Here is a 12,751-nt window from a genome sequence, read left to right on the forward strand (position 1 = left end):
GCACTCAGATCGAAGTGCAGGTGTGACTTCATTTCTGTATCGTAAAATCTCAAGAGATGAAACTTAAAGGGTGACTCCTGTAGGCAACGTTATCGGAAAGCCCGCCATAAAAGGGAACGAAGGACTCTCGGGAACGAGAATGACCTCATTCTCAGAAATGGACAGGAATCAGGCGTGCATGATGTCACGCTGTGTACTGTAACTCTGAGACCCGGGAAGAAGTTAAGCTCATTACGTACCGAACAGTATGTACACCATCCCTCCTTTGATCAGCCGTCACTTAACTGCCAGAGTGTGAGGTATGAGGAAAGAGTCGACAGCACACTTCACAGTGATAAGACCGTAGCAGTAATGTTGAACAAGTTGCTAAAATTCATACCAGTCTCCATTTTCTTCAGTAAAACAAATAGCTTACAAGCACTGTTAGAAATGTTTGATATTTTCGAAACGCTCCAAAACAACACCTTTTTTTATTTAAAAGAATGAATCATCTTCCAAATGGTAGATCAAATTTTACTCTCGACAGTTTCTACTGCTAAGAAAAATATTCATTTAGAAATGAATAAATCATGATGGGGCATGCTGTTATAGCAAAATAATCAACGACTGAGCGGTGTGATGATTCAGTATAACCCTGAAGTTAATTCATTTCCTATTAAAGGATCTCCTGAAGTGGTTTATTCCTCTTATAACTCAACAATTTGCCAATCTATCTAAGAGACACACACACACACACACACACACACACAAAAAGCAGCTTGTCATATTATTGAGAAACATGTAAGTGCAAAATGTCCTCTGTGACAAAGGCAAAGCACTGCCGCTACAGACTCCTTCTATAAACATTTAATAAATCTATCCTTATAGAAAACTTAACGGTTTTTAATCTGTTTATCTGTCTAGATTATGTGGAATGTCTGCCATTCAGGTGCCATTGGTTTTTATGAAGTAAAGCCAGTGTCCAAGTTTGGGAACACCATCCTCCCCCTAGTTCTCGGCTGTCCTATCATTTCTCTCAATGCAGCGGCGGAACAAGGTCTCCGTCAAATTCTGAGAAGCCGACAGTCATTCTAGTGAAGTAACCGAGTTCTTAGAAATCCCTGTTCGCCCATGCTGTTTGTGGCAATTTACAAACCTGATGGTAATTTCATTGCTCAATTCATGACACCACACACATTTTATATGCATGTGCTGTCACAAACAAAATTACGAGGCCAGGCGTTTCCAAACAAGGCGAGGTTTATTAACTGGAAGGCTAAAAAGGGAACTGGTGTGGTGGCCAGCTCATTAGCGCTGTTTTTAATTTAGTTTATTTGTTTTAAAAACTTTGCAGCATCATTAATTCTCTTATGTCACCAATATGAAACATGTAGACGTGGTGTCACCTCCGTAACAGTGAAGAGACAAAGAAAGAAACCTAGACGCAGGCAGTGACACATTTCCTGTCCTTGTAAACAGATTTAAACTTCAACAGGCGACTTGACGCAATATGTATAAAAAAGCTCTCTGCGTTCTTTCTCTGATACTGTGTGTGTGTGTGTGTGTGTGTGTGTGTGTGTGTGTGTAAGAGAGTGAAACAGAAAGAGAGGGGTGGCAGGGAGCAAGAACACAGGCAAAAAGAACGGAATGTTTTTTGCCAGCAAGGAAGCAGCAAGTACAAACATTGTGCACATAATCAATCTCAAATGTTTATCTTGCTTCCTCTCAGAGTCATGAAAAGTATTTCCATTTCAGCGCCAGGCCTCTTGTTGTTCAGAACCGGCATCTCGGCCGGTCCGTGATCCGATCCAGTGTGCCGAGAGATGCTTCTTGTCTCACTGCATGGTTTCGTGTGCTGTTTCGGGCTGCGTGTGCCATTTCCTGTGAAAGCACTGCAATGACGCATGTACTCAAGCATGTGATGTATGACAGGTCTCTTGTCGGTTGTAACCTCAGTTTAGTAAATCCCACATTCAAGCTTAAGTAGATCAGATAAGCTGGCTTTGTAGATAAAAACTTTGTAGAATTCATCGGGCTTTCAGTCTTAGACCTTTGCTTTTCCCTGTGACATTTCTCTGAAAACTCATTTGGTTATAATTATATGTGGAGTTTATATATTCACAGCTGCATGTTCACAATGACCTCGACTTCCTTTTCTTGTGTTTTTGATGCCACATATAAGGAATAAAACCTGACTGGGCATGCTGTTAAGGAGAAATAATGGTGTGATGGTGCTGTGATGCGGCCCACTGTTATCTCCCTGAAGTTGATTTATTATTATTCTAATAACAGTGTTTTATTTCTCTTATACCACAGCAAATTATTTCTTAAAGCATGACATCTTGTACTTTTTATCAGTTTATAATTGCATTTAAAGTTGCACAACATCTGCAAGACAAGACAGTTCCTGTTATCACTTGCACTATAACAGCTGTTAAATTCATGCACTGGGATTTGGTTTATAAAGTGCCATTTTCTATGAACTCTTGGTGGTAAGATAATATTCTTTGCGGCCCCTGCTGTTTAGTGGTTCCCAGTGCTGATAGCTTTATCTCCTTTCCCCTCCATTGCAGTGTAAACACTTTGTGCTACTGCCAAGTATAGTAAGGAAATGGGAATCGAAATAAAGAGCTGGCACCCTAGCGGCACTCTGCGGGGGGTGGGGTGGGGGGACTGGGATTGTCCGTCAAGCAGCAGTGCACTCTGTTTTCCTTTACATGCCTTTGAATCCACTAGGGATTGTAACAGTTGGATGCATTGCTGAATAGACTACAACTTTTGTGTGTTTCAGTACCAATGACTGGCTTCACCCAGCGTGCCACCATCGACCCAGAACTGAACGAGATTCATGTTCTGTCAGGCCTTAGCAAAGACAAAGATAAACGAGAGGAGAATGTCCGCAACTCCTTCTGGATCTATGACATCGCCCGCAACAACTGGTAGTTTGTCTCTCTCTCTCTCTGTCTGTCTCTCTAACTCTCTCTCTCTCTCTCTGTCTGTCTCGCTCTCTGTCTGTCTCTCGCTCTCTCTCTATCTGTCTCTCTTTCCGTCTGTCTGTCTCTCTCTGTCTGTCTCTCGCTTCTCATTTTAACTCTTTTATTCTCCACCATATGTAAAATTTGCATTTTCTCTCTGTTGCTCAGTGGTAACTCAGAATTGTTTCACGTTGTCAAAATTGTTTTATAACGAGACCATCCATGCTGATACATACAGTGCATCCGGAAAGTATTCACAGCGCTTCACTTTTTCCACATTTTGTTATGTTACAGCCTTATTCCAATATGGATTAAATTCATTATTTTCCTCAAAATTCTACAAACAATACCCCATAATGACAACGTGAAAGAAGTTTGTTTGAAATCTTTGCAAATTTATTAAAAATAAAAAAACAAAAAAGCACATGTACATAAGTATTCACAGCCTTTGCCATGACACTCAAAATTGAGCTCAGGTACATCCTGTTCCCACTGATCATCCTTGAGACGTTTCTACAACTTGATTGGAATCCACCTGTGGTAAATTCAGTTGATTAGACATGATTTGGAAAGGCACACACCTGTCTATATAAGGTCCCACAGTTAACAATGCATGTCAGAACACAAACCAAGCCATGAAGTCCAAGGAACTGTCTGTAGACCTCTGAGACAGGATTGTATCAAGGCACAGATCTGGGGAAGGGTACAGAAACATTTCTGCAGCATTGAAGCTCCCAGTGAGCACAGTCGCTTCCATCATCCGTAAATGGAAGAAGTTTGGAACCACCAGGACTCTTCCTAGAGCTGGCAGCCTGGCCAAACTGAGCGATCAGGGAGAAGGGCCTTAGTTAGGGAGGTGACCAAAAACCCGATGGTCACTCTGACAGAGCTCCAGCGTGTCTCTGTGAAGAGAGGAGAACCTTCCAGAAGAACAACCATCTCTGCAGCACTCCACCAGGCCTGAAAGGTAGAGTGACCAGACGGAAGCCACTGCTCAGTAAAAGGCACATGATAGCCCACCTGGAGTTTGCCAAAAGGCACCTGAAGGACTCTCAGACCATGAGAAACAAAGATTGAACTCTATGGCCTGAATAGCAAGCGTCATGTCTGGAGGTAACCAGGCACCAGTCATCACCTGGCCAATACCATCCCTACAGTGAAGCATGGTGGTGGCAGCATCGTGCTGTGGGGATGTTTTTCAGCGTCAGGAACTGGGAGACTAGTCAGGATCGAGGGAAAGATGAATGCAGCAATGTACAGAGACATCCTTGATGAAAACCTGCTCCAGAGTGCTCTGGACCTCAGACTTGGGCGAAGGTTCATCTTCCAACAGGACAACGACCCTAAGCACACAGCCAAGATAACGAAGGAGTGGCTACAGGACAACTCTGTGAATGTCCTTGAGTGGCCCAGCCAGAGCCCAGACTTGAACCTGATTGAACATCTCTGGAGAGATCTGAAAATGGCTGTGCACCGACGCTCCCCATCCAACCTGATGGAGCTTGAGAGGTCCTGCAAAGAAGAATGGGAGAAACTGCCCAAAAATAGGTGTGCCAAGCTTGTAGCATCATACTCAAAAAGACTTGAGGCTCTAATTGGTGCCAAAGGTGCTTCAACACAGTATTGAGCAAAGTCTGTGACTACTTATGTACATGTGCTTTTTGTTTTTTATTTTTAATAAATTTGCAAAGATTTCAAACAAACTTCTTTCAAGTTGTCATTATGGGGTATTGTTTGTAGAATTTTGAGGAAAATAATGAATTGAATCCATTTTGGAATAAGGCTGTAACAGAACAAAATGTGGAAAAAGTGAAGCGCTGTGAATACTTTCCAGATGCACTGTACATTTGTGCACACAAAGTAACTCTCTCCCTATTTGTCCAGGTGTGGACAAATGATCATTAGCTAGCCCACCAGACAAGTAATAGTTCCAGTGTGCTCCCCACTCCCATGTTGTCGTTACCCAGAAACCTAACTGACTAGACAAAAAAAAACTGGTAGCTAACATATAATACTGTACGTGGACATGTGATTATATTTGTTGAGGAGAGTTATGAGATATATTCAGCTGTACTTTCTAATTAATCTACCTGGTAAAAATTTACCATTAACCAGATTTCTTCTTCGTCCATATGTGAGCAAGTGGTGAGATTTGGAAAATAGTTGTGCATACCATAGTTATAGCATCGAAGTGTAAATATCAACCTAGCATATGAGAACTTTGTTGTTGTGGGTTTTTTTTTTTTGGTTGCAAAATTCAATAAGTTTTTTTTGTTTGTTTTTAATAGTTGTTGTCCACATCTATATATTCTGACTTCCATGAACGAAATCTGTTTGTCCCGGCCACCCAAGCTACTGATTTGTCCACCTCTGCCCTGCACACACAATTAATTCTCTTTGAAGCTTTACCAAAGTAAATATTACAATGAAATAGAGTCTTGTAAAAACAAATGTTGAAATGAAACTGCTGAACCAAAAAGTTAGGTACAATTACAAAGGGTTTACTTTCCCAGTAACACACACGCTCCGCTCCGAGTGAGCACTTTCTAAAGAGAATGAACTTGAGGAAGTTCATGATCATAGTTCCTATTAACGAGTACACAGTGTTCTTGTCTGCCTGTGTGCAAACCCATCACCCAATCTCCTAAGGGGGATCCCCCCACCCCCCTTTTTCTTCTCTGTTAGCCGAGTTTCTTGCTGTCTGATTATGAAACAACAATCTGGTAGTGTTTCTTTTACTTACATTAGTCTGGCTTCTGTCGGCTTATGTGGCAACAGTCTGTGGCATGATGAAGCTATCCTTTGTCCTTAAAGCGGAACCATCAGGTTTTTATAAATAGCAGAAAGTGCTTCTGTAAAATGACAGGTCTGAAAAGATATGTCAGGAATATTTACAAAGCCATTTCCGAGAAAAGAGCCACAAAATGTTAACCTGTGACCTGTAATACATAATGTAAAGAAATCATAATGCAGGAGTGAGGATACTAGTCGTCCTGCTGGAAATGTAGATGTTTAACAAATGCCCTCACTTACCCGCTCATATGCACATTGCCTGTAATCACCAGCAATGTCAAGAAATTATATGGCAGGGTCTCTACCCATATCACTATCTCCACCGATAAATTAATAATCAACCTTTCAAGACACAAATGTGATGTTACACTGATTAGCATAGCATTGTGTAACATTAATTAACCGCCTACTACGACACTAATGGCACCGTGCTGAGTACAGACTGATTAACAAGAGAATGACATTTATAAAGCAATAGACGATTGTGAGCATCTTGGCATAGTCCAGTTATGGTTGCTCTGGTGCAAAGATGCTGAGAGAATAGGAAAATTATCACTGGCTGCGGTAAAGCAGCCGACAAGTAGCTGACAATTTAGTTTTGACTTGTTCCTCTTTATACTGAGTTTTGGTATCTATAGAGCAGGGGTGTGAGAGACTGCAGTCCTTGAAGACCACATCAAAACCTGAATTTTTACTCAGTCAGTCACAAAGTATATGTGATTTAAACAGACAGTACAGATAGTGTTTAGTAACTTGTTTGCCGTCGCTCATAACCACAGTGTGAAGACACACTCATTAGTAATTTTATCCCCCCCGACATTTTAGAATAATAATAAAGTCATCAAAACTCTGGAGTAACACAAATGGAACGATGGGAATTATGCTGTGATAAATCCAAATTAAATCAAAATAATTTAATATTTTAGTGTTTTCAAAGTAAACACCCTTTTTACCTAGAATTTCCAGAAATGTATTCTTGGCGTTTTCTCGATAGATTTCTTGAGGAATTTCCCTGAGATGCTTTTTAAACAGTATTAAAGGAGTTCACACCTACGCTGGACTCTTTATCAGCTGCTTTTCAGAATATTTCACTCCGAGTCGTCCGTTTAAAAAAATAAATAAATAAAAAATTTTGTAAATAAAATGTTAGTTTTCTAATGAAAGAAATGAATATGTTGGCGCAATTATATAATTTTTATATATAACACCGATTTCAAACGTTTAATCATACACCTTCAGATCAAAAGGTTAAGATCATGAGAGACATTTCAGTTGAGTGTCTCCAACCTTTTGACCGGTAGTGTACATCTCCCACATCCTTACTAGACATGACTGAGTGAGTTAAATGACATCAGTAAAAACCATACTTGGGGGTAGAGAAGATATGTAGTAATGCAATGATGTGGGTAAACTGATGGGCAATGTTCTATGTTGCAGGTCATGTGTGTATAAGAATGACCAGGCTGTGAAGGAGACCCCCAGCAAGACACTGCAGGAGGAAGAGCCGTGCCCTCGGTTTGCTCACCAGCTCGTGTACGATGAGCTGCACAAGGTAACGTTTTTAAAATGTAGAGGAGATGTCCATAATAATAACAATCAGTTCAACAATGGAATTTTTTTTAAGAAAAGAAGCGGAAAAAAGCTTTCATATATACCACTACTATCTACAACTAACACTTAACACACTATTGCTTGGCTTTGTATTTATTTGCTGACTGAGTTGCCTGTTTGTGGCAGGTGCATTACCTGTTTGGGGGAAACCCAGGCAAGTCAAGCTCTCCTAAGATGCGACTAGACGACTTTTGGTCTCTGAAACTCTGCCGTCCGTCTAAAGAGTACTTACTGAGACACTGCAAATATCTCATCCGCAAATACAGGTACCTTGGTTCGAGTAGTCTCTTTCCTGCTTGGAGAAGTTCCACATTAATGTAACCACATTTTGCATAATGTTCATTAATGATTACATGCAGTGTTTTGTTTTAACCATTAATGTTTAACCGGCTCAGTCAAATACGGAATTAAGCATGACTGTGCATGCTGTTATAGGAAAATAATCAACGACGGGGGGGGTGGGGGCGTGATGTGGCTCGACATGACACACCCCAAAGCTAGTTTTCCTAAAACAGTCTGTTCTCGAGCTGTTCCCTCCTTTTACAGCACAGCAGTTTGCAAACATTTTCTGATTTTTATTTCTTAAAGAATGACACGTCATACTTTTTAAATCTGTTTATAGTTCATTTTAGAATCGTGGAAACAAGTTCACTAATGTTAAAGCAGCTACAAAGCCATCCCCTCAGTTTCCCTGGAAGAGAATAAGACAGGAAAACGCAGCTTGTTATAACGAAACCATAACAACCTCCATCCCAAAGATTTTCCCTTGGTGCCAAATTTAGTTTACCTCTGACAAGTTACAGCTTTACGGCTGACTCCTTCATAAGTATTAAATAAAAATCCACCATTTCAACAATTATATAATTATACATTTTTCTTTGCTAAATTATGCATTAAAAAAGAAATCAGTTTATTATTAGCCTCAGATTATGCTGAGTGTCTGCCGTCGAACCGCCTGTCAGTACGCTGTTCCTGTAGAACGCGGACATATTAGAGCATTAATGAAAATGTCTGAATTGCTTTGCATCCTGTACTGCTGCTGCTATAGAAGATGAATCACCTTCTGACCAGTAAAATTTCAGAATTCAACAGTGCTATGGTATAAAAGCTTACAGGAGATCTAGCTTACGATTCAGCAGCTGTATCTTGTGGACAAGCAAGCCAGATGAACAAAGGACAAAAGCATTGTACCTGTCACATGGGCATGTTATGATTCGACTTGAGCAAAAACACATTCTTCAGTCACTTCACGTGAACACAGAGTTAGTAGATGGTTGTTTATGGTATTATACTCGCTGTATATATTATCTATTTTGGATATGGTGTTTGCGTCAGCAGCCTTGTTCCTGTGTCGTTTGGTAATTAGGGCTGTAGTCAGTGCGTTTCACTTCTGGCACTGAATCAGATTGAAGTAGAGCTGTAATTTTCCATGAGTCAGAGTCATTTCTGCTCAGTTAGCTCCCTCTGCTGGTTTACTTTGGTTATTGCTCTCCAAGTATAATAGTGCTCTGTTAATTTCTCACCGTGTCACGTTCAGTAGTAGTAGTGTTTAATAATAATAATAATTTACTGTTATTAAACTTGTAAAATTTCAACTTATCTGGTATAGCATCAATTACTTAGCTGATTATATAGCCGATAATATACTAATACTTCAAGGCTCTGGATGTCAAAGATTGAAGACCTACCTTTTAATACTTAACCCTCCGGTTTATGTTATGGGTCAGTTTGACCCATTTCCACGTTTGAGATGTCTGAAATACTGGTTAATCTTTCTCTTTCTCTTTGAATTTTTTTTACGTTTGCTCATTTAGGGTCATGAACTTATATGGAAGTATTTCTTCTTATGGCTTGTCTCGGAAAAGTCAAAATAAAGGTTTACTGTTTTAAGCTGCTGTTTGCTGTTTTGTCTGTGTGTGTATTTAAACTGTGGAAGTCATTTTGATCCATAACATAATGGATTTAACTTTTATTTTTCAAACATAAATGAATCACAAAAAATGAAACACACTAATGTGTCTCTATCGCAGGGTTTCAGCTTTATGGTATTATTAGACCAGGGCCTAGCATGAGGAATATATTTCAGTTGAGACAGCAGAGCACTCCTGTATGTTGCCATGGATGGGCATCTGCTAACTACTGCAAATATAAATATCATACAAAACTTACTGAAATTTTAATTCCTGAGTGCTTGTGGTGTTTGCAGGTTTGAGGAGAAGGCTCAGACTGAACCACTGAGTGCCCTGCAGTACTTGCAGAATGATCTCTCTATGACTGTAGACCACTCTGACCCTGATGAGACTAAAGAAGTAAGGACAGATGCCTCAATATTGTTCCACTTTATTAGGAAACACCTCTGCTCCTGCTCATTCATGCATGCAGTTGTCCCTGCAATTATCCAATTAGCCAATCATGCGGCTACAGTGCCGTGCACGAAATCATGCAGCTAAAGCCAAAGAGCTGTAGTTAATGTTCATGTCAAAATAACAGAATGGGGGAAATGTGATCTCTGTGCAAAGTTGATGGTACCATGTGTGTTGCAATGAGTATTTCAGAAACTGCTGATCATCTGATTTTTCGTGTGCAACTCGAGTTTAGAAAGAATGGTGCCAAAAAAAAAAGCCATCGCATGAGTGGCAGTTCTGCAGGTGGAAACACCTTTTGACGAAAAAGACCAACAAAAGAAAGAGAAGAATGACCATTCCGATGTTCTCTCGGACATGAAGGCTACAGTAACTCAAATAACCGCTCTTTACCACTGTGGTGAGCAGAAAAGCATCTCAGAAATGGGCTACAAGAGCAAAAGACCACAACATCAGGGTCCACGTCTGTCAGCCATGATGGTACAGAACACACACTCACCTAAACTGGAGGTTGAAGACCAACTTCGACTGGTCTTTTTTCAATTAGCGTTGTGCTGCTGTTACATGATTGGCTGATTGGATAATTGCATGAATGAGCAGGTGTACAGGTGGATGGTGTGTGTAAACACTTTATCCCGGACACTGATTAGTAATGCTAAATGACTGGTGCTCTACAGTTTCAGCTCCTGCCCTCAGCACTCTTCAAGTCCAGTTCAGACTTCATCCCACTAGGTAAGTCACTCTTGGTCACGATACTTCTGAAGAATTTACTGAAGTGGATTTATCACTTGACCTGATTTGAATTTCAAATGTTGCTTGTGTTTTTACTCTGTCCATATTTCAGGCTTTTCGGATGTAGATCAGACGTACGCCCAGCGCACACAGCTCTTTGACACACTGGTAAATTTCTTCCCTGACAACATGACCCCGCCCAAGGGTAACCTCGTCGACCTCATTACCCTGTAGCCACGCCCACCGAGCGCTATCCCTTCACTCTTTATGCCTCTAAGACTCGTCCCTCTGAAAACAGAAGTTATTTTTCTACATCCACTTCAGAATCACCATGCCGACTGAATGTGGTTTCTTCACAAGCAGGAAGGGATTCTGAACTACCCTTGATGGTAATTTAACCAAAATAACAAAACTGGAATATATCTGCATACTATAACACTTCATTTATTCACCCAAATCTGCAATCATAAAGTCCGTGAAGTGTCTGCAGCACTTGTGTACATTTATCTTTCCTCTTAGGAGGTGTCCGAGGAAGGTGAAATCCACAAATCCAAAACTCACCTTGTTTTTTCCTCTTTTATTCCACTCAGACTCAGACTCCAGTTTCAGGTCCTGCTCAGCTTCCATCTTTATTTCAGTTTCTGAAGCTGTAATGCTCACTGTAGTAAAGGGTACCTTAGTGATGATGGCCGCGGCCGTTATCTGGCCCTCTACATCTCACACACTTTGGTGATGGAAGCAGTTGGTTTATTGAATGTGGGCTTTGATTTGCACCATTTCATTACGCTTGGTAACGTTTTGCCAAATGAAGAGGAGTGTGATTACACGGCAAGTGTGCACTCTTTATTTCTAAGCTTACAGGATGGAAATCGTGTGAATGTGTCTTTGTTTTTTCTGAAAAATAGATTTAAATAATGGCCTCATTCTGAACCTGCTGCTTTTAAAGCAATAGGGCAACTTGGTTGCACAGAAATACTTAGTATTGAACGAATTCTAGTGATACAATTTGATCAGCTTGCTTCAGATGAAATTCTCTCCTCACTAATAATAAGCGATTATTTCCTTTCGCATTTCCTTTCCCATTTGTGCCATAGCAGTATTGTGCGTCTTTATCTCTGACTGAAAGTAATTCATACAATTTATTTCTCGCCTAAGCTGTCTCAAGAACAATGTAGTAACCGTTCAAATTATTGGATTGGTGACGGCAAACTCCTGCAGTGTGAAATTGTCTACCTTTTCTGGTCCATCGCGAGTCGTGTGTGTTTTGAAGCTTGCACTTGTCCACCAGGTCTCGGGAATCAAGGTACTCGATACTGCGATGCCGTATGTGTGATGATTTTAGGGATCCTGTGGCGGCACTACTGAACACGCAAGAATATTACTAAGGTAGTCTTCCATATAATGTAGTGTGTAAATATAGCCATGTATAAATGTGTGTGTATATAAGATCTCCTATTTGAAGTATTACTTATGGCCTGATTTTGAAGCACCCCCCCCCCCCAACTTCTCCCGAAAGCATAATATATTGAGACATCTTGTTGGCTTAATTGGTGTGTTAATAATTAGTTCTATGTTCAAATCAACTGGCTCATTGTCTCCTTATTGGAGGTATATCATATTAGTAAAAGGTGTAAAATTGAAATACAAGTTTATCCCATGCAAAGCTGTTTGCACACATCAGATTAATCAAGAAACACACCTTTAATATATGAATAGTGTGTTCTTTGGGGCTCTTGCCTTAACCTGTTCTACCTAGCTGCCCATTTCTTCATTCCAGCACTCGCTTTTAGAGACCCCAGTGCAGAACAGCACATTTAAGCTTAATTACCATTGTCATGCTGTTTTTATAGTGTGTGTGTTGCATTTATTTTCCCATTCATAGCCTCCGTTTTCCCAATTAAATCCCCGATTGTGTGTTTCCTGGGCTTGAGTGCAGTTAGAGCTGCTGCATGAGTCATTTAGTAATTTTGGGTTTTGTGCCAGGAAGTAGGTAAAACATGGATTGTGAAAAATGTAAAAGAGGAAAAACACAATGGGAGAACCTTTTATAAAAAAATAAACCCCCCCAAAAAAACCCCCTTTTGGCTTTTTTTTATTATTTAATTTTATTTTTTATATCCCTTTTTTTTCTTTCCCCTCCTGGAAAACATCTCACTTTTCCTCCTCTCTCTCATCTTCTGAGTGAGGATATTGGGATATGTGAACACTACACTGTGCAGACATGAATGTGTAGAAAATACTTTAAAACAAAAGCATTGTATGTAATGTACATAATGAATAAAGATTGTATTTTGTTCA

The 12,751-nt window shown here is 40.2% G+C and overlaps 1 protein-coding gene across 1 annotated transcript in view; it reads left to right on the forward strand.

Moving 5' to 3' along the window:
- The window catches only part of mkln1 (muskelin 1, intracellular mediator containing kelch motifs), a 40,368-nt gene extending 27,617 nt beyond the window's left edge, over nt 1-12,751 (forward strand). The window contains exons 13-18 of the mRNA XM_053649926.1: nt 2,771-2,918; nt 7,185-7,299; nt 7,485-7,624; nt 9,565-9,667; nt 10,399-10,453; nt 10,566-12,751. Of these exons, the coding sequence (XP_053505901.1) occupies nt 2,771-2,918; nt 7,185-7,299; nt 7,485-7,624; nt 9,565-9,667; nt 10,399-10,453; nt 10,566-10,687 (683 nt within the window). The 3' untranslated portion in view covers nt 10,688-12,751. The remainder of the gene's footprint in view (nt 1-2,770; nt 2,919-7,184; nt 7,300-7,484; nt 7,625-9,564; nt 9,668-10,398; nt 10,454-10,565) is intronic.

This window comes from Ictalurus furcatus, chromosome 19 (genome assembly GCF_023375685.1).
Source record: "Ictalurus furcatus strain D&B chromosome 19, Billie_1.0, whole genome shotgun sequence".
Lineage (NCBI taxonomy): Eukaryota > Metazoa > Chordata > Actinopteri > Siluriformes > Ictaluridae > Ictalurus > Ictalurus furcatus.